The sequence below is a fragment of the Pogoniulus pusillus genome, chromosome 6 (genome assembly GCF_015220805.1).
Source record: "Pogoniulus pusillus isolate bPogPus1 chromosome 6, bPogPus1.pri, whole genome shotgun sequence".
In the NCBI taxonomy this organism is placed as follows: Eukaryota; Metazoa; Chordata; class Aves; order Piciformes; family Lybiidae; genus Pogoniulus; species Pogoniulus pusillus.
This window is the reverse complement of record NC_087269.1, coordinates 30014161-30039349: the sequence shown is the minus strand read 5'-3', so window position 1 is coordinate 30039349 and position 25189 is coordinate 30014161. Positions and strand designations below refer to the sequence as shown.

General features: G+C 46.4%; 1 protein-coding gene across 5 annotated transcripts in view; it reads left to right on the top strand.

Annotated features, from left to right (window-relative positions):
- Nucleotides 1–4742: 4742 nt before the first annotated feature.
- The window catches only part of LOC135176224 (core histone macro-H2A.2), a 42184-nt gene continuing 21737 nt past the window's right edge, over nt 4743–25189 (top strand). The window contains exons 1-3 of one of the 5 annotated variants that reach the window (XM_064145081.1): nt 5867–5931; nt 11990–12052; nt 16412–16645. In XM_064145081.1, coding sequence (XP_064001151.1) covers nt 16474–16645 — 172 coding nt within the window. In that variant the 5' untranslated portion in view covers nt 5867–5931; nt 11990–12052; nt 16412–16473. Of the gene's footprint in view, nt 4764–5846; nt 5932–5970; nt 6071–6912; nt 7035–11989; nt 12053–16411; nt 16646–25189 lie in introns of those variants that run through there. The other 4 variants (XM_064145082.1, XM_064145079.1, XM_064145080.1 and 1 more) reach the window with 4 other exon arrangements.

Sequence of the window (25189 nt, the reverse complement as noted above, 5' to 3'; positions counted from 1 at the left end):
TCTCCAGGAACACCTATTTCTCCTTCCCTGCTCTGCTTAGGGGTTGCTCCAGAATCCTCTCCTGCACACTTAGGTTTGTTTCTGGGTTAGCCCAAAGGGAACTCAGCACCCTAGCAATGAGTCCTTGAAAGGAAGATTATTTCCTGACAAACACTTAGCTCTTCAGTTGCCAGACAGCAGAAGTGCCTTCATTCTGACCTCCTCTGAGTGTAGATATAATAGGCCTTGGATCATAAGGCAAAATCTTCAAGGATCTGGATGGTTAACAGTGACTGATGCATTAAGTTACATGGAAAAATGAATGGGTTTGGATGATCCAACTCAGAAAAGAGAATGTTTTAGAAACATGTGAGTTTTATCATTCCTTAAGGCTTTTAAGGTCACCTTTGCTTTATAAAAGTGATAGCTTCTGGATGTATATTGTTATACCCTGGGAGAGCAGTAAAATTCTGCACTGGTGCAATAAATCAAAGATTTAGGGTTTTGCTGAGCACTGCCTCAAACAAACAAGAGGCCCAAAGGTAGGCTCATTACGGTGCATCTTCATTTATTTATAGGTCACAGCTTGAGATTTATTTTTATTTTCCCTGAGGGCTCTGTAGTTAGCAGGAGAAAATAGTTACATTAATAATGTAAGTGGACTGTTTAAAATCAAACTGAGGAACAACTAATGTTGACTTGTCCTGTGAAATTTCTCCAAAAAGAACTTGGACCTTAGTGGTCTTATCCAGGAAGATAACATGTTTGTAAATGTCACCAGAGGACAAAGTATGGAGCTGTGACATACATTTCCTATACCAAAGGGTGTAAATGCAGAAGGACAAATGTCTTGACTAGCACATGAAAAAAAAAATCATAGCTAAATATATAGATCTATCTATAAATAAAAATCCCTTTGCAACATTATGAAAAGTGAGAAATACGATTTACTTTCAGCTGCCAGTTCACTAAGAGGGTGTCCTGCAGTACAGCTATAGAGTGATCTCCAGTTGAGTGACCCAATGAGCAATGAAACAGCGCTACATCTTTGCTCCCTTGACAAAGAAACATAGTTCTACAAATACCAAACTCGAAACATAATTGCATCAGAAGTCCCCAGACACCTGCTGGGATGTGGCTCTACTAGAAACCTGTTCTGTCAAAAAGAACAGACACTTTCTTGCAAAATAGTTTGCTTCAGCGAGTTCACATGGGCTACAGAGGTGAAGGCTTGAAGGCTTTTCTGCCTGGTAGATTGGCAGGGCTCAGTTATTACATTGATCTGTGGCTACAGACATGACTTTCAAATTTATTGCTTTATTGAGCCAGCTCTCCTCAAACTCAGAAGCTACACTAGGATTTTTCACTAGTTAATATCAAAATCGTTCTCCTCTGGGGGCACAGAGCTACAAGACAAGAGAATCAGCTGTGTCTCTTCTTGTATTGCCCCTTAGGAAACCGCTCCATACTTGTGATCACCACATCACTTCTCTCTGTACTTTACTCATTTCTGGATATAATTTCTGAGCTGTGGAGAGGAATCCTACAGTATATTCCTCAGCTGAACACAAATAGCATCTTCTGTAATTCTGAAAGATGTATTTGTCAATCTCCATTTAACAAAACTAAATCAGGATTATTGTGAGTAAAGATGGCTATTCAAATTTTTGTATGAAATTAGTATTCTTACTAATTGCATCCAGACAACAATATATGCATTGATGCATTTAAGTAAAAAGGAATCAAACACTCCTTTTTAAATAAGGATGAAGACACTCTTGATTTATTTTTTTTTTTTAGCTAATAAGGAGCATTTGACATTTAGAATCAGTTGGTGCTTGGGCAGGAAAAGACCTTACTGCTTATTGCTTATGTCTCAACTAATCTGTGGTTTCTGAAGACATCTTAACCTTAAACACTGTTCAGAATCTGACAAAAATGCACACACATTGTGTGTGCATGTTTAATTCTGAAGTAGATGAGATGACCTAATTAAAAAAATACTACTGTAAGAGTGTTCTCTAACAGGTTAGGACTTAGCGCTACTCTGGCTGCTTACTGCATACAACCTACAAATGTAAGAACCTCATAAGCAGTGCGAAGGGTGAATGAGGGGTTAAAAATGTCTCAAAGAGTGGAGAAAAGTCAAGTCATTAAAGAAATATAGATGGTTTGCAGAGCTCAGTTATTACATCTGTTAGCTGCTGTCAAAATATATACACAGATCAACCTTGATCGCATGAGGTTATCCTAATGAGATGACAAAGCTCACACTGATATGACAAAATCCCTGGATCCTGTAGGCCCACACGAGTGAGCTTTCGGAGTGCCTGACTCCACCGTACTGCCACGACAACCCTGGATGCCTGCCAGCCTAAGCAGGAGTAAAGCTGACTCTCTTCGTTCTGAAGCTATGAAATATTCATTGCAATGTTTCAGATATAACAGCTTCTCTCCAAAAAGTGAGTGTGCCATAAACAGGCTGTTTCTCCAGGAGCTACAGTTAGGCAGTCAGCAGTCTCTGAAGGCTCTGTCAATAGAGATGTTGTTTATTTTGACAAAGGAACAGATTGTATTTGCACTTGGAAGTCAACTGGCAGATGGGCTTTGCACAACCTAGTGAGGGCAGACTGTGCTCCTGCTGACTGGAGAGACTCTCTCCTAATCCAGCATTGCAAATGTTTGTCCTGAAGAACACTACTTAGCAACAATTCTTCCTGAACAAGTAGACCTAAATGGCCAGAAGGTACAGCTAGTGTGAGCAAATGTCTTGGACTTTCAGTCATCTTCTGCATGACAGAATTTGTAAAGGTACTTGCATGCCAATTCCTCATCTCACCTACTGTTTTACTGCAGCCAGTGTTTGACAGCAAACTCCGAGATGGAGAGAAACCCCCATGCAGCTCAGCTGCTCTAAAAGAGCTGGCTGTTCCAAAAGAGCAGTTCCTGCACAACAGCTCCTTTATGGTAACTCTCTGTCCAAATGCTGCCTTGATCTGGTCTGCTCTACTAAAAATGTGTTTGTTCTTGTGTCATAAACCAACTCAAAATCTTCCAGATTGAAGCCACATAAACCATGCATATAATGCTGCTAACATTTAGGTTAAGGACAAGCCATGCCCACTGGGAAAATACAGATGTGGGACAACTAAAAGCCACAATGGCAGGAAAAATAGGTTTAAAATTCATGACTGACTTTAAAATCACTGATATACTATGCAGGTCTGTGACTTCTTTCTTTCACACAACTCTAGTACCCCTGCTTCCTTCAGTCTTCTGCTGCAGGAGGCATTATGATTTGGGAGTCGATGGCCTCTCTTTGGGTAGCCAAGGAATCAACTTTACTCCATGCTGGTGCTCCTTCCTTGAACATCAAAACTATTCTCAGGCTGCAATGCCCACAGAGATAATGTGAACAAGAGCAGAAACTAGATGCAGAAGGGAAGATACTTTCTGTCATACCTGCTCTACTGCAGCAGCAGTGACTTGCTCAGGGACATAACTACTCCTGGGATGTCCTGCTCTTAGTGTGAAAACTGGCAGCCAGCTGGAAGAGGTGCTAAAGAAGAAATGGAGTGAGTTAGATTCTTATTTCATGGAACACAATAGCAGCTGTAGGAGGCCACAGCCCTGGGCTCACTGGATATGTTAAGTCTTTTCGAAGGCTGTGACATTTGATGACCACGTGGTACTATGAAAGAGGAGCCCCATCCTGACATCAGTTTATTTCACCTGAGCCATCTGAACAGTGTGGATGTGAAAACCACAACATTAAGGCTGAAAACAGCCTGAATGGAAGAATGTTGTGTTTAAACAGAAAAAAAATGTTTTGTAAACAGAGTTATTCTAAGGTTGAAAGTTTGCCTTGTGTAGAAGACACTCTTTTTTTTTTTTCTCTTATAAAGACCTCCTACACATTTATCTTGTTATCACAGAGCAACTACTTCATGTTAATCTGTAACAAACTTGGAATGTTTTCAAACATTTGTGATGCTTATTTTGTCTCAAGTCAAATTACTTTTAATTGCAAAGCCATGTACCACAGCCATGAATATTAGATGCAATCATTGGTCCCTGGAAATAGAAAAGTTTAAATGCTCTTCCTCCTTTTTCACATGGGTTTTACACTTTCTTTCATTGTTATGTTTTGATTTTACAAAATCTTCTTTGTACTCCTTTTACCCTCCCAGGATTAGAAAGAATTAGAAAGAAACCTTTTTTCCTTTACTAAGTTCAAAGTGTCATCAGGGAAGATCCAAGTAACATTACCCCTTACAGGTAACATAATTCAAATTCATACTCTTGATTTTCTCCTCTATGGTTCCAAGGAATTTTCATTTTGCTTTCAAAAAGAAGCAAGAATGAGATGAGACTCAAAGGATTAATCCACAGAAATGCCTTAGATCTCTTACTTACTGAATGGCTTGTTTAGAAAGTGACATTTTAGTGACAGTCAAAACACAGCCATGGTGAAAATGCTTTGCCTAGGGTCACAGAGCAGCCGAGGAAACCCCAGGTTCTCAACTCCTTCCTACCTTCTTTGGGGGGGTGATGCAGCCCACAGACAGTATAGCCTGACTGGACCACCTCATTGTTTTTTCCCTACCAATTGTTAAGTCTACACAGACAAAAAAGATTACTTGGGCAGAGCTAAAAGCACACTCTGGGAAGACAGTGAACCTGAAGATTTTTTTTTTACAGGGACAAAGGCAGAGCTGAGAGGATGGATTCATCTTTATCACTGTTCTGTTGTTCTCAGCCACCCTTCTAATGTCACATCACAGGTGAGTTGAAGAAGTCTGGGTTTATATTATTCTTATCTCCTAGTATATTACAATAACCCCCACCTTTCACCTGAAATCAGTGTAATGATGCAAGATATTTGCACAGGAATAATAATATAACCCAAATTTCATGTAAAAATATCCCTGAGACCAGTTGATCTGTGCCCTGCACTCTTCTGTTTGCATCAGTCTGTGATCACGTATCTGGCACTGTCACCAGACACACTGTGAGTATTGTAATGCAAATGCTTATTGCGTATCGTAGAGCTCAAGCGTTTGAATCCTTGCAACTAGGAGGGAAAGAAAAAGCTCGGCTTTCGTTTATAAAGCGAGTTAAGTTTGCAGCCCTCGTGGCTGAGTTGAAAAGCTTGTGAACGCTTCAAAAGCCCCAAGACACAAAGAGCTGCCAGCATTCTTTGTCACGACCTTTTTAAGCCAGTTTGGGGATGCTAGAACAGTTGCATTCGATGCACCGTACTAAGATAAGCAGGTCACCTTGCCTAAGGGATATAGGGATGGGCGGCTCCTTTCCGAACAAAAACCGGGCAGGGTGAGCAGAGGACACCTCAAAACCTGTCCTCGAGTACGGCCCAAGCTGAGAATCCCTTGTAATGTCTACGGCTCTGTCGTGTGAGCAGGGAAACTATCGTATGAGCAGGGAAAGGAGGGCGAGCCGGGCTTCCTTCTCTTATGCACCCCACTAACGCCAGCGTCGCAGCTCCTGGGGACTGGGGTCAGGGATGCCCTTTCTCTGCTGAGCGTGCGTGGGGGAGAGATGGGGAAGGCGGAGATGGGGTGCCTATGGGAAGGAGGCAGCAGCAGCCCTGGGGCCCAGGCAAGGAGGAGCGGCGCGATGCCTGGTAGGGCGGCAGCGATAGGGGGGTTGTTGCAGGCCCGGGCTGCAGTGACTCCTCCTAGAGGCGGTATGCGAAGCGGGAGGAAACCCCTTCCACCCCCCCTCAAGAGAAGCCGCCGCCATCGCTATTGAAACATACAATACGGGAGGAGAGCCGGCGGCTGAGGCGGAGCGAGGGTGCGGGCGGGGGGTGGGGGAGCCAGAAAGGGGGAGAGGAGAAGGGGGGCCAAGGGGGTGTAAGGAGAGGAGGAAAAGAAGGGGAGAAAAAAGAAAAAAGAGGGAAGACAAGGAGGCGGCTGCGGGCGCCGGCAGGTGAGAGGAGCGGCGGCGCGGGGGGCTCCAGGGCCGCGGCGAGGCCCGCTCCTCTTCTTCCTTCTCCCCGCTCCCGGCCACCCGACCCACCTTCTCCTCCCGCCGTCGTTGCTGCTGCCTCTTTCTCCGCAGCCGCTCGGTAGGGACCGGCCATGACCGGGGAGGGGGCCGCCGCGAGGGGAAGGGGGTGCGAAGGGTGAGGAGCTGGGGGGTGTGAAGGGTCAGGGGCGGTAAGGCGGCGGCTGTGAGGAGGGACGGCCGCGGGCGACGGCTGGGGCGCGAGGCGGCGGCGCGCGCGGGGCTGGCCCCAGGGGTAGGGAGCGCGGGGGGGAGCGCGAGGCCTGCGCGCGAGCCCCGCGCGACTACGGCTGTCGCTCGCTGCCGGCTGGCTCGCGCCCTTCCTTCGCTCCGTGCTTCCCGTTCCGGGGACACGCCGCCGCCGCCGCCCTTCGCAAGCGGCGGGCGAAGCCTCCGTGACAGCGGCAGCGAGCCCGCTAAAGGCAAGGTGATCGTCGAAGGGGGGTGCGGGGGGATATCGGGAGCCTTTGCGCGGGAAAGCCAACGGCTACTCCCCCGAATCGCCGCGCCTCAGGGCGCTTGCGCGGCCGGCAGCGGAGCGCGCACGCAGGGCCGCCGTGCATTGCGCAGGGCCTCCGCCGTCGCTCGCCCGGCTGCTAGCCAATCGGCGGGCGCTGTGCTGTCCCGGGCTCCCCTGGGCCTGCCTCTCACGTCGGTGGGTTCGGCCCAACGGCCAATCAGCGAGGCGGGGCGGTGCCCAGCGGGTGATTGGCCGCGCTCCCGGCGCCGCGGGTGGCCAATGGGTGCGCGCGGCGGAGTGGGCGGGGTGCGCATCTCCAGGCAACGGCGTGGCCTGCGCGCTGCGTGGCGGGGCTGGCGGCGAGCAGCGGCTCAGGCGGGCGGCCTGGCGGTCACCCGAGGTGGCCGTTATGGGGTTAGCAGCCTCAGGAGCGCCTGAAGAAGGGTCCGGTTGAGTCGGGACTGAGGTGCAGCCGCGGCTGTACAGTGCCGCGCCGCGGGGCTTTGCCTCTGCGGTTCGAGAGGGAAAACCGTCTCTGCAGGGAGCTCCGGGGTTTCTGGCGCCGGTGCGCCCGTGAAGTGCCTTTCAGTAACAATTTGATCTGTGTCTGCTGATTTGGAGCCAGTTGAGTCTAGGAGATGTGCCCTTTGACCACTGAATAACTCTGTGTTTGCACAGAGCCGTAGAGCACGGAATGGTTTGGGCTGGAAGGACCTTTAAAGGTCACCTAGTCCATCCCCCTTTCAGTCAGCAGGGACATCTGCAACTAGAGCAGGTTGTGCAGAACCCCCAAACAACCAGAACTGGAATGTTTCCAGGGATGGGGCCGTTTACCACCTCTTTGGGCATTATGTGCCAGGGTCTTACCATCGTCAGTGTGAGAAATTTCTTCCTGCTATCTGCTTGTGTCTTGCTGATTTATTCAAGTAGCAGCCTTTGGCTTTAGGTCTTAATAGTTACTTTCCCAAAGTGCATATGAATGATGAGTTTAGGTTGACTGCTAGATACGCTGCCTTTGGGTTGCTTGCTGATTCCTAACTGTTCAAACAGATCTTCAGCTAGAGATGAGGAAAGCACAGGTGTGTTGATAGTGCCGCATATCCTTTGTTTTACTGTATGCCTTCTGACTTTTAATTTTGTCCATATTTGGAAGTCATTCCTAGACCTCAAGCACACGTGAACCATCTGGAAATGGTGTCCCGTGTGTCTTTGGTGAATATATTCAGTAGGAATGGTTGCAGCACAGACTCAGGTGTGCCAGCTGTGATGAAGGACACTGAAGTCAACATTCAGCTGTGCCTGAGTGCTTTAGTCTGCGTGACCTGTTGTAGGTGCCAGTGTAATGTCTGCTTTTGAACCTCTATTTGTTGCAGCTGTTTGAGGGAGGACACTTGGGAGGCTGTGCTAAGTCTTAGTCTGCCAGATGGCATTGTAGCCACCTGTAAAGTCCAGAAGGACAAACTGCAATGCCAGCTGGGTCTTTATCTAATCATTGCTCAAATATTTCCTGATACCTCATTGCTAATATGTATTTCACATCTGATGTTGCTGTTATCTTAGCGTGCCTCTGTCTTGTGTGTGATCTGGCATTTGAAGAGAAACAGCCAGGATTTGTTTTCCTCCACCAGTGCTGTAGAAGTTTTTGGTGCTACATTGTGCAAACAAAGCTTTCTTTCCTTTTGCTGTATTCTGTGTTTATTCTCAGAGAAAAATATTAGATTTGGTATATGTTAGGCAATCTGTACCACACTGAACTTTTTGATGTGCATCCCTGTTTTCTGGTAGATCATGACGTGTTAACCTCTGAAATTGTTTCCTGGGTTCATGACATGTTAACCTCTGAAACTGTTTCCTGGACAGCTCTTCCAAGTTCAGACTCACTTGGAACTCGCTATCTGTTTCTTTGCCTGCAGAATCTTCTTACTTTGCTAAAACTTCCAAGTACCTTTACCACTTAAAGATGATTATGAGACTTTTGTTCTTCTCAGTGTCCAGGCAGGAAGGACTGGAGAGTGGTTCTAAGGTTGCTTTGGTAAAACTTGATCTGTTTGGACATGGTATGGGATGCAGATTGCACAATGGCGAGAGGAATGTCTGTTGCTCCAGTGTCCTTGTGCAGTGATTGTCACCCTCTGCTGATAAACATGGTAGAAGAAAACAAGGTGACATTGTCTGTAGTGGAAGGACACTCCTGAGAGTGGCAAGGAGGTAGAGCTCTTTTTCCTGCAGGCAGATGGAAAAGATTGCTGTCTGTTTAGTGCTTTGAAGAGGATGTGATTTACAGAGGAAGGCCCAGCTTGCAGAAGCCTACCCTATTTTCCTCATATTGTAGGGAGCTCTGGGAGATCTGGTAGCTACTAAATCCCCCATAGCAACACAGGGATGTTGGAGTCATGGCAGAGTAGGAGTGTGCTGTGACCAATTAAAGGATTGGAAAAATTAATTGCTTTAAATTGCCCAAGCCTCATGATCTTGTGGTAGCCAGATATAGGCACAGCTCTTATAACTCAGTGAGGACGGACTCCACATAACTGTCATGGCTGTATTTTTTATGTGAGGCTGTACTTTGTAAGGGGAAGTGTAGAGATGATGAATCAGCTGTCAGTGGGGGAACTAATGTGGGTAGATCAAGCACGTTTGAACTGACACTTAGCTGTGTCACCGAAAGAGAACAATTGGGACAACAGTGCCTAAGTGGAGGCTCTTTAGCTGTTGGCAGCTTTGGAGCAACTCAAGTGAGTGCATCACCACACTTTCTCAGTGTTGAGCTTATGGTTGTCCTCCAATGTAAACCAAACCCTGGCCTGTGGGAGAAATGTACCTCTGCAGCCTTTATGCAGACCAGAGCTTGCCGATCTCAAGGAGTGGCAGTCACCTGAGCCCATTGTGATGGTTTGGGTGTTACCCCCACCACACACAAGGAAATCACCCAGGCTAGACTCAGCCGCCCTGGGAGTTGAATGAATGAAGCTGTGTTTACAGCTTAGCACAATATACAAGCAGATATTTACAATATATACAGAAATATGCAAGTTTAAAAGTAATACAGAAACACAACAGCCCTCCCAGAAAGCAGAGTCCCCAGGAGGGGCTCCCAACCACCCTTCCACCTTCTCCCCAGTCCTCTACCTTACCCCAGGCTTTGCCTTACCTTCAAGGTGAGTTTGGAGGGTCAGCCAGGGTGGGTAGGAAGCAGAAGGATTAGTCACACAGACAGCAGGTTAGAAACAGAGAAAAGTGTAGCCCCAAAGTCAGAGACTCTTTTATCTATGTTTATGTTCTTGTTCTAATATGTCTCAGAAAGCCTATGAGTGCAGTAGCCATCACCATTGTTTCCTTTTCACAGCCTATCATCTAATTCTTCTCACCAAAACATCCCAGCTAGGCTCAAACTAGCACACTCATTAACCATTTCTTTGGTTTCCAGTTTTCAAGATGCCTAGCACAGGTAGCTGGCAACCCCAGTGCACCACATCTTCCATCTATGTACACAGGAGTAAATTTTTAGTAGATGTGACTATGCCATACCTTAGATTTCCACCCAAAACCTCCTCCCATAGGACTCAAGACTAGATGAGACAGCAGATATAGTTGTGTCACTCCCCAGTGTACCCTGGTCCGTGTAAGTTGCAAGGAAGCGAGAGGCAGTGTTAGCAGAGTTTTGAAAGCCCTCATGTATTTAGGCTTTCACAAAATCCATTCCCTCTTGTCCTATCACTGGGCAAAAAAATATCTGTAATAAAATATCTGGAAAAAATACTTTGGCATCCCAAAAGTCCTCTTGGCAGCAGAGGAAAAACCGGTCGAGACTTGCTATGAGAGAGAAGGGAAAAATAAAGGGAATGGGTAGGGGTGGAAAGTTCAGTGAGGGAAGAGAAGAATGAGCCAGAAGTGATTAGCTAAACACAAATTTATGTAGTGCCCCAGGGCAGTGTGCTTAGTTATATAAATATGTTTTGGTTTTCCATCACAGACAGCAAGTGCAACCACAGGATTTTCTGTGGATGTAGTCTCGTGATGTTTGCTTTTGTGTGTGTGTGTGTTTGTTTTAGTTGATTTACACACGGTTGGGGATTGGTATGTAGGAGCAAATAGAGGAGAGGATAGCTTTGCATGATTTTGATTCCTGGTTGGTTGGAGTGTCCTCTTTCAGCATGAGTCTCTGGAGGGATATCAGTGCAGGATTGAACTCTCAGCTGATGAAACTGCCCTGTTGATATTGCAGCCTTGTGCATACATTTAAGTCCCACCTTAAAATGAATTATCTCCTAAGAGAAGGCTCTTCCCAGAAGTTGACTCCTCTGATGGCTAGAAACCTAATTCCCAGCCTCGGTTTATTCATCAATCTGAATGTCAGTTCTTGCGAACTGAAAAGGACACTGTATAAAGGTTAATCAGCCAACATGAAATTGAAAGTTTATCATTTTTGCTGGAGAGCAGCCCTGAGGAGAGGGACCTGGGGGTGCTGGTGGGTGAGAAGCTCAACATGAGCCAGCAGTGTGCACTTGCAGCCCAGAAAGCCAAGCAGAGTCTGGGCTGCATCAGAAGTGTGGCCAGCAGGTGGAGGGAGGTGATTCTCCCTCACTACTCCACTCTGGTGAGACCCCAGCTGGAGTCCTGCATCCAGTCCTGGAGTCCCCATTACAAGAATGATGTGGAGATGTTGGAGCGTACCCAGAGAAGGGCCACTGGGTTGATCAGAGGACTGCAGCAGCTCTCCTATGAGGACAGAATGAGGGAGTTGGGGCTGCTCATTCTGGAGAAGAGGAGGTTCCCAAGTGACCTTCTTGTGGCCTCCCAGTATCTGAAGAGGGCCTACAAAAAGCTGGGGAAGGACTTTTCAGGCTGTCAGGGAGTGCCAGGACTAGGGGGAATGGAGCACAGCTGGAAGTGCGGAGATTCAGCCTGGCTGTGAGGAGGAAGTTGTTGAGCATGAGAGTGGTGAGAGGCTGGAATGGGTTGCCCAGGGAGGTGGTTGAGGCCCCATCCCTGGAGGTGTTTAAGGCCAGGCTGGATGAGGCTGTGTGCAGCCTGATCTAGGGCAGGGTGTTGCTGCCCATGGCTGGGGGGTTGGAACTGGCTGATCCTTGTGGTCCCTTCCAACCCTGACTGATTCTATGATTCCATAAAATGGAGGTTTCACTCAATGAGAGGGCTGGAAGAAGAGACAGCAGGAGATCACCTCCTCCAACTGCCTGTTCCACAGCAGATCCAAAGCTACCTGTGCCACTTCTGACATTTGTTGTCTAACTGTTTAAAAAGTTAACTTCTTAACACAGAAGACAGACGTTTAAATTTGTTAAAAAGATATCTACTTATTCTTTAACTTCTTTAAATCTCTCCTGGCAGGAAGAATCAGGTACCTCCCCATCTGAGTCTCCTTCCTGCTGCACAGCTTTTTTAAAGAATCCTGCTCTTCTCCTGGCATTTTTATAGGGAGCACTTAGCCAAATCTGCCTTTTCTTATATATCTGAAGAGCTTTCTAATATCTCTTCATTTCTTGTTGCCTTCTCTTCTAGTTTGTGTCACCCTCCTCTAATTTGCTCTGTGTGCCTGAAGCACAGTTGAACATAAGTTCTCAGGTACAGTACTGGTTGTCCTCTTTCTCATACACCTTGATGCAAGGTTTGACTTTTCTACGACAGCTCTTTTCCCCCCCCTCCCCACTATAACCTGCTGGTTCCCTATCTTACTGGTTACTGTAGTTACTGGTTACTCCTGCATCAATGTGATTGATGCAATTCCCAATTCTTGGGAATTTTTCCCTCTTATATCCATGTGAAATGCCTGTTGCCTTTAATCCACACTTAAAAGCAGCAGTGTATGAGCCCTTTTACCACCCTTTGTGATTCTAGACTGGCATGGCACTTCAGGGCAGACTTAGGCTGGGCATTAGGAAGAAGCTCTTGAGGGAAAGAGTGATCTCCCATTGGAATGGGCTGCCTGGGGAGGTAGTAGAGTCACCATCCCTGGAGGTCATAAAATCATAGAATTAACCAGGTTGGATGAGACCTCCAAGATGTTTAAGCAGAGACTGGATGAGGCACTTAGTGCCATGGTTTAATTAGTTAGAAGGGCTAGGTGATAGGTTAGACTCAATGATGTTAGAGGTCTTTTCCAACCTGGTTAATTCTGTGATTCACAGAGGATTTGAGGTGGGATGATCAGTAACATCAGTTTGGAGGTGTCTATGTTTGATAAGTTTCCTGATTTAACCTTTCCTAGCTTTTGTTATCATGCCCAGATAAGTTATTGCATGCAGAAAGAAAGAACTACCTGTCTGATAGAGAAGGACACACCATAGTCTCATAGAATCAACCAGGATGGAGGAGACCTCCGAAATCATCCAGTCCAACCTAGCACCCAGCCCTATCCAATCAACTAGACCATAGCACTAAGCCAGGCTTTGCTTCAACACCTCCGGGGACGGCGGCCCCACCACATCCCTGGGCAGCCCATTCCAATGCCAATCACTCTCTCTGCCAACCACTTCCTCCTAACATCCAGCCTAGACCTCTCCTGGCACAACTTGAGACTGTGTCCCCTTGTTCTATTGCTGCTTGCCTGGCACAAGAGACCAACCCCACCTGGCTACAGCCTCCCTTCAGGGAGTTAGAGACAGCAATGAGGTCAGCCCTGAGCCTCCTCTTCTGCAGGCTGCACACCCCCAGCTCCCTCAGCCTCTCCTCATAGGATTTGTGTTCCAGGCCTTTTGCCAGCTTTGTTGCCCTTCTCTGGACACATTCCAGCACCTCAACATCTCTCTTGAATTGAGGAGCCCAGAACTGGACACAGCACTCAAGGTGTGGCCTGAGCAGTGTTGAGTACAGGGGAAGAATAGCCTCCCTTGTCCTACTGGCCACACTCTTCCTGAGCCAGGCCAGGATGCCATTGGCTCTCCCAGGCACATTGCTGGCTCATCTTCAGCTACTCTCTACCAGCACCCCCAGGTCCCTCTCTGCCTGGCTGCTCTCCAGCCACTCTGTTCCCAGCCTGTAGCACTGCTTGGGGTTGTTGTGGCCAAAGTGTAGAATATCATTTCCTTGATATTGTAAATGAAAGCACTGTGCAGGTAATGGTAGAAACCACCTCTTGACTCTGGTTGTTTGGAGGATCTGTTTTTTGTGAGTGTCTGGCTTCGTGACTCTGCATATACTTTTGATTTGTAATTAGCAGGATAAGAATCGAACACAGGTTTAGGTACCCTCCCCCTCCTTGGGGTAGTGGTTTTCTTGTAATGTTGTCAAATGACTTTCAGATTGTGATAAAATTTTGTCAGTACTGCCTAAAGCCAGCTGATGTTTTTCAAATTGTCTCCTTCCTCTTGTTTCTTTCAAATGAATGAATGCTGGGAATGAAGTAGCAGTGCCTTCATTGACAGAAATGCCTCCTGGGGCACGCTTTTGGTTTGTTTCAGAGGAGTAACTGGAATCATAATTAAGTTACCAGGGCAGCCATCACAATGGAATTAAATCCAATTTTTATTAACAGACATAAAACTTGCCCAGTATTTGACTGAGAGTGAGAACTGGGGTTGTACCTGTGACCAAGTGCACCCCTTGGAGTGGCCAGCTCCAGAGATTGTTGTCTCTACCTGCAATCTCTTAACTGTCAGAAAAGTAAGGAGAAAATGAGATTTGTTTTCTTTGCTCCTGTGTGTAGACTAGATTGGGTCTTAATGCAGGGCAAAACCCCCACATCCTCAAGGAGCTTGATGTACAGAAAACCTTGGTTGCCAGTCCTTTTAAGATGAGAGATTAAAGACCTTCTCTGAGCTCTGTGGAAGAAGCTTCTGAGCCTCCCAGGGGATGATCCAGGGAGACTTAATGAAAGCAATGAGGCCTGTGAGCTGGCTCCAGGGCTCAGTTCTTGAGGCCAGAGCAGTGCAAAGGGAGATGCTTGAAGCATAGCTGCTTGCCTGCTTCTCATCTTCAGTCATACATATGAAATTCCCCTTAGAAAATACCTGTGGAGCAGTGTGTTGGTAGGTAGGTTTTGTAGCAAGTGCTACAAACCATTATTAGTTCAATGAATGCTTCCATTGTGGCAGTGCTTCTCAGCTGTTTATCACTTGCTAAGCTTAACATATCAACACAGAAATCTTCCATGCTTCAGGTTTCTGCCTTGGTGTTATTTGGTTTTGGTTAATGTGCATTTGATTCTTGTTTCATTTTTTTATGTCCTCCAAGCCACTTTTTCTGTGATATTCATTGTCATAGAATCATAGAATCAACCAGGTTGGAAGAGGCTTCCAAGATCATCCAGTCCAACCTAGAACTCAGCCCTATCCAATCAACTAGACCATGGCACTAGGTGCCTCATCCAGGCTTTTCTGCAACACCTCCAGGGACGGTGACTCCACCACCTTTGGTTGGAAAAGACCTCTAGATCATCTAGTCCAACTGTTGACCTAACACCACCATGGCCATTAAACCATGCCCCTAAGTGCCATGTCCACATGCTTCTTGAACACCTCCAGGGATGGTGACCCCACCATCTCCCTGGGCAGTGTGTTCTAATACCTGACCACTCTTGCAGCAAAGAACTTTTTCAACCTAAATCTCCCCTGGTGCAACTTGAGGCCATTCCCTCTCATTGTATCACTTGATACTAAGGAGAATAAACTGATCCCCACCTTACTACAGCCTCCTTTCAGGTAGTTGTAGAAAGCTATGAGGTCTCCATTCAGCATCTTCTTCACCAGACTAAACAAGCCCAGTTCCCTCAGCTGCTCCTCATAAGACTTGTTCTCTAGACCCTCACGCAGATTCACAAATTGCATTGGATTGGAAGGGACCCTCTAAGGCTATCTCCAACATCCCTGCAGTAAGCAGAGACACTTCCAACTAGATCAGGGTGCCCAGGGCCACACTGAGTCTGCTAAGCCAGTTGGATCCTCACAAGTCCATAGGACCAGATGGGATCCATCCTAGGGTGCTGAGAGAGCTGGCAGATGAGCTGGCCAAGCCACTCTCCATCATATGTCAACAGACCTAGATCACTGGAGAGGTCCTTGGAGACTGGAAGCTGGCCAATGTGATGCTTACTGTCAAGAAGGACTGGGAGGAGGAACTCGGAAGTTCCAGACCTGTCAGCCTGACCTCAGTGCCAGGCAAGGTTATGGAACAGGTCTTGAAAGCAATCACAAAGCATCTACAGCATGGGCAAGGGATCAGGCCCAGCCAGCATGGGTTTAGGAAGGGCAGGTCCTTCCTGACCAATCTGATCTCCTTTTATGATGAGGTTCCCTGCCTGGTGAATGTGAGGCAGGCTGTGGATGTAGTCTACCTGGACTGCAGCAAAGCCTTTGACACTGTCTGCCACAAGCAGCTCCTGGCACAGCTGGTAGATCATGGCTTGGACAGATTCACTCTGATATGGGTCAAGAACTGGTTGGAAGGCCAGGCCCAGAGAGTGGTGGTGAATGGTGCCACATCCAGTTGGCAGCTGTCACTAGTGGTGTGCCCCAGGGATCAGTGCTGGGCCCAGTCCTGTTCAGTATTGTCATTGATGATCTGGAGCAGGGGATTGAGTCCAGCATCAGTAAGTTTGCAGATGACACCAAGCTGGATGGATGGGTGGGCAGAGGCCAATGGGATGAGATTTAACGAGGCCAAGTGCAGGGTTCTACACTTTGGCCACAACAACCCCAAGCAGTGCTACAATCCACCAACCTGGATTGATATCTAGGTTTATCCTGACCTTGGTGTGAGCCTTGCACTTTGCTTTATTGAACCTTCACAGCTTTGTTGCCTTATTCCTGCGTTGACAGTGGACCAGTCAATAGGAAAGCTCTAGAAAACAACCACTTCCAACAATTAACATCTCAGCTTTCACTGATGTTGGGACTGGGTTTTGGTTTCTCCTCTGGAGGAAAAAGATAACGTGTAAGGATGTTTGTCGCATGCCAAACGCCAATCCTGTTTCTTTTCTCTTGGCAGCTTTTGTGTCAGAGCACAGGGGTTCAGAATCACCAGCAAAGTGAAAAGCACAAAGCTTGAAGATGTCAGGCCGAAGTGGGAAGAAGAAGATGTCCAAGCTGTCCCGCTCCAGCAGGGCAGGAGTTATCTTCCCCGTGGGGAGAATGATGCGCTACCTAAAGAAGGGAACTTACAAGTACCGGATAGGGGTCGGAGCTCCGGTTTACATGGCAGCCGTCATAGAGTATCTAGCAGGTAAACCCAGAAGCTGCTGCAAGTGCTGGTCACACGCAGAAGCCAGGCATTTCCGTGGGATGGGGTAGGAATGTCTTCAGCACTTGTGAAAATCAGGCCCTGCAAGTGCAGGATGCAATGAAATTTGCTTGAAATGCTAAGGTTGCTAAAGGAGAACCTAATGAGGTTCTACAAGGAGGTGTAAAGTCCTGCACCTGGGTTAGCTCAGCCAGACAGCAAAAAAATCTATTGGCCAACAACACAGAAAAAGCAGCTTTGGTCTCCAAAGGCAGAATTGGGGTACCAGAATGTACAGAGATTAGTCTGAAACTGGTACTGTGGTAGTTTGAATTGCTCCCCTCCTCATCACCTTCAGCGTATTTGGCATAGTTACCTTAAGAACAGTCTAAGAGTGTTCTATTGCTAAAGCTGCCAGATGGGGGACATGCTCTGCTGATAGCAAGTGTGTCAGACAATGATACTGAAGAGACTTCTGAAAAGTTGTAATTAAGTCCTGCACCAGTACAGGTTAGGGGCTGACCTCGTGGAAAGCAGCTCCATGGAGAAGGACCTTGGAGTCCTGGCTGGCAGTAAGTTATCCATGGGACAGCAGTGTGTCCTTGTGGCTGAGAAGGCTAATGGGATACTGAGGTGCATTAAAATGGCTGTGTCCAGCAGATCAAGGGAGGTTCTCCTCCCCCTCTACTCTGTCCTAGTGAGACCCCATCTGGAGTGTGTCCAGTTCTGGGCTCCCCAGTTCAAGACAGACAGGAAAATACTAGAGAGAGTCCAGCAGAAGCTACAAGGATGATTTAGGGACTGGATCAGGAAAGGCTGAGAGACCTGGGGCAGTTTAGTCCATAGAAGAGCAGACTGAGAGGGGATCTTATTAATGTTTACAAACATCTCAAGAGTGGGTGTCAAGAAGAAGGGGCCAGTCTTTTATCACTGGTGCCCTGTGATAGGGCAAGGGGTAACAGACACAAACTACAACACAGAAGTTCAACCTCAACATGAGAAAAAAACTTCTTTACTGTGCCCTGGAGCAGATTGCCCAGAGAGGTTGTGAAGTCTCCTTCTCTAGAGACTTTCAAAATCTGCCTGGACGTGTTTCATGTATAATCTGCCCCAGGTGATCCTGCTTCTGCAGGATGGTCAGACTGGATGATCTCCAGAGGTCCCTTCCAGCTCCTACCATTCTATGGAGATTATCTCCTTTGGGCACTAGCTGGAAGAATTATTTTTTTGCTTCACAGAGTGAGGAGTTACATCTAGGTAGTTTCTGTCCAAGAGCAAGTTGATATGAATTAGGCTTTTGGAGCACACCTGGATGTGAATAACAGGAGAGAAAAAAGCAATCCCACTTTGTACATCTGTTGTGTTTTCTTAAGTGAAGAAGCTATTTTGCTGGGTGCATTTATTCTTGCAGAACAGTGTCAAAGTGTTATGGAATATGGAGGTTGTTCATTTGTATTTTAAAAATCATTTTGGCTTGCCTAAGTTTCTTTAAAAATGTTCCAGGATTTAAATCTTCCCACATACCCCTGAGTTTTCTCTTCCCTTCCTTTCTGAAACTGACCTCAGAGGAAGGGGCAGGTGTCACACGGTGCTGCAATATACTGTGCTGTATTGCAGTCTTTCAGACTGTCCTACCACCATAGCTTTTTGGTTTCTTAATTGTGGAAATCAGCACTTTAGCAAATTGCTACCACCCCTGATGCAGAGAGGATTCTGGTTCAGGTTACTTAAGTGTTACAGATCAAGACTGAGGTGCATTAGAGAATCTGTGAAGAGGCACAGGCCTGTGTGGAGCGAGCTGAGTAGGTTGTGTTTCAGGAGCACAGTTTGCTGTCAGAGTGGCATGGAAGAAGTTTGCCTGGAACCTTCTTGTCCATGTAACAGCACAGCAGTCTTTGCATATACCATGCTGTCTTTTTGACACATAAAAAACTGTTCTTGCTACCAGACATTAAAAGCACTCTTTCCTTTCAAAGGTGTAGAGGAAATCTGAAACAGTGATCACTTCACTATTGAGACATTTCTGATTGTATTATGGAAACTTCCAGATCTGTGCTGATTGATTACAGGATGTGAATAGTTGGTTGGTTTTTTTTTTGGTTTGGTTTGGTTTGGTTTTTCTGAGGCTACTTCAGGAGTTGGAGTGAAAAGGTAATTGCTGTTGTGGAAGCAATACAAAGAAATTATTTAAGCTTTCTTTTATCTTCACTCCCAGCTCCTTCGAGAGATAGTGCAGGAAAGGAGATGGTTTCAAAACAAAACAAAGCACCACTGAAAAGCAGAATCAAAATCTAGGCTGGTGAGCATCTTGCCCACTTGTTTGATTTATTGTTCACTGTGTAAGAACAAAGACATTTACATTAAGGTCATTTAATCATAAAGGTCAATTGTCCAAGTGATTTTGGAGACCTTTACTTTCATTAAGGACATGCACATACTCATATTTGCACAATCCAGTTTCATACATTAAAAACGAAATTTGGCAGCTCAGAAAATCTTTTGATAGTGGGGGTTGGTGGAATTGTGCTGTACCAGGAAGGTCTGTGGCCTGCAGAGCTTGTTTAGCTGTTTTCAGCATGGAGCGCTGCTTCAGAAGGCTGCAGAGTTAGAAGGAAAAGTGAGGACAGAAGATTGCAGCTTTTGTAGCTCCCCTGCTACCACAGTGATTTTTCAACCTTGTTTTTGTTGGTATGCCTGTGTGTGCTTTCTAGTGGAGGCTCAGGGCCTCTGCAGGAATGTAATAAATAGTTCTCTGTGGGAAGATGTGTTTGCTTTGCTTTATCATTGATTGCAAATCACTTAGAAGACATCTACAGACCTCTGGATGTCTTGAGTATTGCACGATGAAAACTGTATTACATCGGGTTTGGCAGTAGCACAAGTTAATGTTGTTATAGTTGTGTATGTTATAATAATGTGCTGCTTAAGGCCTTTGCTGACCTTCAGGCTGGGGAGGAATACCTTTTCCTTTTCCCACTCCACAGCAATCCATAGCATTCAAAGGCATTTCTAGGATAAACATTTGGAGATGCTTGTTCTGAGCTGTGGCAACTATTACAAGGTGTAGTAATAAACTGTCAACAGCACATCTGGCATTTGCAGCACTTTGGTAGTGCAGCCTGAGATACGGTCATCATTTTAGAACCTACAGTGCAGCACTGTTGGCCTGTTACCTGACCTAGAACAGTGTATGTCTTGGCTCTGCTTCTGGCTAGTGAGTGCAATTTAATTTCAATCATTAATCTGGTAATGGCAGAGCATGTGTGGGCCTACACTTTGCTTTAGGGGAAAAAAAAACACCCAAAAAGACACTGTAGTCAACCAGGCAAGAAAATTGCTAGATGTGTAGGCTGACAGCCCACATAAATTGTAAGGGAATGTTATTTTAAGCTGTGTGGTTCAGCAGAGAGAGATCCCTCCGCCCTCCCCCATCATCCCAACCCTGTATACATTGTAATAGAATGGAGTAATGTTTCTGAGCAAACAGCTCTTGCTTGTGGGTTGTGGTCTCTCCAGCCAAAGTTTCTGTGCTCTGTGCAGAGTTTTGTTTGAAGGATTTAAAAGGTGGACAGTTTAATTGGAAACTTCTTTTCTGGTTGTTCCTAATGTGTACTTGTGCATATAGTCTCTGGTTTTGGGACACCTATGGAAACAACATGTGGTTTTCCAAGGCTGTTAGCAAATAGTAGTTTCTCAACAGCAGCTGATACTTGGCAGTTTTCTTACATGGACTTGCAACTGTGGTGGCTACATAGGCTGAAAGCCTGCATACAGGGAGCTACTTCAGGCTCAGTCTGGGAGGGAGGGAGTGAGGGAATCTTGTTCTTGAACTGTTTTTCAGAAGCAGGTCAAACCATGGTTGCATTTTTTTGTTAAGTTGAAACATTCAGGAGAATTTCTCCTCTAAACAGGCAGGGTGCTTCTCTGCACCAGAGCAGAGACTTCATGCTTTGCAGAAGGGGAAGGGTGGTCTCTGCCATCTCAGAGAAATTTGCTCTCTTTGGCTTAGCTGTAACTTCAAAAGAACACAAATTGTTCAAGCTCAGATGAAGCTTCTTAGATTTTAGCAGCTAAATCCTTCAGTGAGCATCCTCCAGCCTCTCTCAGCTCCCAGTGCTGTTCTGCCTGTGATGGAGCATGCCACCACCTCTCAGGTATGACAAGTGACAGGACTGCTCTTGGGCCATGCCATGCAGTGGCTTACCATTGCTCAGCCCATGGTTACAGGCGCTCAGAAGGACTTTCCCTCTCACTGCTGTCCCCAGCTGCTCCTGGTCACAGCAGTGAGCAGGGACTGGGCTTTCTGTGGTTGCAAGAGTACCAGCCAGCAGTGGGGAGGAAGCTCTTGTGTGAAGGCAGAACCAAGGCAAGCTGCACAGAGGCAGGTGGCAAGAGGTCCAGGACTGGAGCTGAGGCAGGGAGTCCATGAATAGGAGTTGAAGGAAAGGCTAATCCTATTTACCAGCAGTGAGGTGGAAAGGGCAGGCAGGAATTAACTGGATAAGCAGACTGGGAGGCTGGGAACAGTTTCCATGTTAGGTAGAGAAGGAGAGTGCAAAGAAACTGTTAACATTTTGGGGGAGCTGATGGTTACATTAGAGACAGAGCCAGGGATGGATCTGCCTAGGGGGAAGAGCTGAACTGAGGACCAGTAGGGAAGTGAGTAGCCAGATTGTCTGAAAATCTTGCCAGGAAGCTGGAATAATATGGCATAGGCCAAGGTCTGGAGGGAGATGCAGCATCTGGTGAACCCAGAAAGAAAGGTTGAGCCTCAGTTTTGCTGCAGTGGAGAAGAAACAGATACTATCCAGGGAAGGCAACGGAGATAGAAGTCTGAGGAAGGAAGAATGGCAATGGAGCTAGGAAAGCAAGTCATGGCTGGGACAGAGGGGGAGTAGATGAGGCCAGGGGTTGAACAGGACCAGAGCTGTCTGACTGCATTCAGCCAGGGCCTAGCATGGACCAGCGAGTCTCCTGTGAGTGATCAGCCAGGTGATGGCCTGTGCTTGTGAGGCCCTAAAGCACTGAGCTTCCTGACTAGCATCATCTGTGTGATGCATACACATTTGAGCACTCAGTTGCCAGGTGGTTCAGAGTGCCTTTTGACTTTGGTACATGTTCTCTGTCACAAGCTACTAGTTCCTCATGCTTTCCCTTTGTATGCAGGATTGATCATGGCTGCACCCTTCAGCCATTCTCAGTGCTGAGCCTGTGCTTTGGTTTATCAGCCCTGTTGTTAAAACACCAGCTACCACCACAGGGTATCTCAAGAAGAGATCAGCTGAAGAGCTGATGTGAAGAAGGTTTCCTTGATGTTCTGTGGCCTTTTTTTTTCCCCTGGCAATATGTCTGTGATGTTTTAGGCTTGAAAATCACATTGCAAAAGTGCAGCTTAATTCCTATCCAGAAGGTTGTGTTTGCCAGAATGGAGTTGGGCTCCACTGGCTTCAGAGTTAGAACTCCATGAGGAATTTGCCTCAGTCCCTTTGGATTTATGAACTTTGCAACAGACCCATGCCAGAGTGTCTGAGTGTGCACAGGGGTGACTGCAGTCATCATCATCTAAACCATAGGCTGTGTGTGTCCCATAATACACCTTCTTGCAATGTAGGCAAAGAGTACAGTTGCCTCTTGATTAGGAAGCAGAAGATACGTGAATGGTGTGCTGCTCAGAGAGCTTAGAGAAGATGTCATTGGAAAGTCATCTTCTCTAATGTAGGGCAGAACACAACACCAGCAAACACCTCCTCCTTCTAAGAACAGTAACTGGAATACTTTTCTGTCTGTTGTGCTCGCCGGCTGTCAAGATACAAAGTGAGCAGATGCTTTTCCACTGGCAAATGGAGGACCAAAGACTCCATTAACTGCTACATCTTTTCAGAGCAAAGGTATTATTGGTAGATTTGTACATGGTAGTGTAACAGCAACTGTCAAAACTTATCCTAAAGGCGAAGTGGAAAACAAGATAACCTGCTTGGAATGTCTCCATCTTTGCTATCAGTAGTCCTCATATATCTTTCTTATCAGTCTAGCTGAGCACATCACAAAAGCAGGCTGAGCTCAGCTGGACAAATAGCTTTGGCCTGACTATGATACTTGTAGTTCCCAGACACTTCAAATCTGTTGCTCCATCAGCTAAAGAAACCTCTTTTTTCCTGTATGTCACAGGATGAGAAGATGTAATCCCACTGGGGTCATAGCTTGGCTGCTGCTCGTGCTGGTTGGAAGATAGATATGTTCTTCCTTGGTCCCCAGTGCTTATCAAAGAGGAGAAAAGGCTTCTTTAGAAGTACTGGATATCGTGTAGAAGTGGTGGATAGTTCTGGGCATTAGCCTGCTGACCAACGTTTGATGTCTATCTGAGGCTAGGGTGACCTGAGCAGTGCAGAAATGTGCTAGTTTGCTTGCAGCCATCTGTGCTGAAGACCTCTGAATCTGAAGTTATGTTTCCAGTGTGGAGGCATCTTGTGTGCATTTTGAATCTTGACAGAAATAAGAGTGTTTCAGATTTCACTAATTCTGCTGAGAGGATGTAGAGGAAAACCAACTCATGCCTGAGAATCTCAGGATGCCTGACTTCAAGAGCGCTTGTTATAGTATAGGGCTTTAATACAAGACCTGTATTCTCAGACCAGTCTCCATCAAGTTTAGGTGACCTCAGCTGTCAAGATGTTTCTACTTAAAGCAGTTTCTTTAGGGATCTGTTCTTATCAGCAGAGGATGTGATAATTGAAGCCTTCAAGTATGACGTTGCACTCTGCAAGTGCCGTTTTGTGTTCGTAAGACTATGAGTCACTGCCTCCAGCGTTAGAAAAAGATGCAGCTAGGCAACAGCTAGAGGGAGGTAAGGCAATTATTTACCTATACAAATAACTGGCATCCTTTGATAAGTTATTGATATGCATAAACATCATCTCTACCTTGGATTCCCTTCTTCCTGGTGTCCTGTGGTAGATGAAAAGTGGCTGGCGTTTGAGTGTTCTGCGTTTTTTGCTCTTGACATTAGGCAGAGGACATTTGAGTGCACCATCAGGATGCTGCTGGCCAAAGGACCCAGAACCTGGGGGAGTGGGGTGAGCACACAGGTAGCAGGATGTGCCTGTTGTTGGCACATCTGAAAGAGCTTCAGTTACCGCGTAGGTAAGTATGTGTTGGTTTTGTTTTCCTCCTGACGCAACTTTTTTCTGCTATCAGCACCCACTGGAGAAATCTGGGTCTCTCTTCTTGCTCTCTGCTGGTCTGCACAATAGATGGTGATCTGTTCTTGCTCTCTGCTGCTGCATTAGCTCCGCTGGCAGAGGTCTGGCAGTTGGGTCTGCAACATCCAGCTCTGCAGCCCCCACAGGGGCAAATATAGCTGGATTGTGCAGGATCTCTTCAATCTCTTTGTTTAAAGTCCAAGGCTTCCAAGTTAGGAAATTCCAGAGCTGAGGTTGCTGGCCCAGCTTTTAATGTAGACCCACTGTGGTGTGGTATTATTTCTGATTATCTGGTCACACACTGCTTTTTCCTGGTGGCAGTGGCCTAGCAATCACCATTAGGATTCTGCTATTTCCTACCATCTCAGTGCTTGTCTTCACAACTTTGACAGCCTTCCTTGGGAGAGTGCAGGGATAGTTGTGAACATTTTCAGCAGTCACTGGTTGTTTCTTAAACAATTCACTGTGAATAAGCACAAAACTGCAAACAATGGCTTTTCCATCTCCAACATTCAGTTTAGTATGTGTGCTGCACAGTAGTGAAAAGGGGATGACAAGTAGGCACTTTTGTTATTTTAACTGAGTGAAACTGAAAGCTTGTACTTTTCCCATGGGCTTAAACCTCTTGTTGAAATCCTTTGGATTTTAGCCAGAGAACATCATGGAGATTTCCACTCCATTTATTGACTTCTTTTTTTTTTTTCATGAAGGTTCTTTTTATAATGGTTACAGTTCTTTGTTTGCTTGAATAAAAAGGAGTAAGACATCATTCATCTCCAAGGGCTGCAGCACCTCTGCTGTGAGGACAGGCTGAGAGAGATGGGGTTGTTCACCCTGAAGAAGAGATGGCTCTAAGGAGACCTTCTGGTGGCCTTTCAGTACTTAAAGGGGCCTGTGAGGAAGCTGGGGACAGGCTCTTTAGAAGGGCGTGTTGTGACAGGAGAAGGGATGATGGTTTGAAGCTACAAGAGGAAGATTCAGACTTAGGTAGAAGGAACAAACTTTTAACACTGAGGGTGGTAAAACACTATCCCAGCTTGGCCAGAGGGGTGGCAGGTGCCCCATCCCTGGAACCATTCTAGGTCAGGTTGTGTGGGACAGTGAGCAACCTGCTCTAGTTGCAGATATCCCTGCTGACTTCAGGGTGGGTTGAACTAGGTGGCCTTTAAAGGTCTGTTCCAACCCCACCCATACTACAGTGACCTGAGGATGATGATTAATAGGACATTGATGGACTGTAATTTTCTTACCCTTATTACTGACAGATGAAAATACAAACCCAAAATACAGAGAACAAGGACACTGGAAAGTTTCAAACATGCAAGATGTGAATACGATCTTTATGATT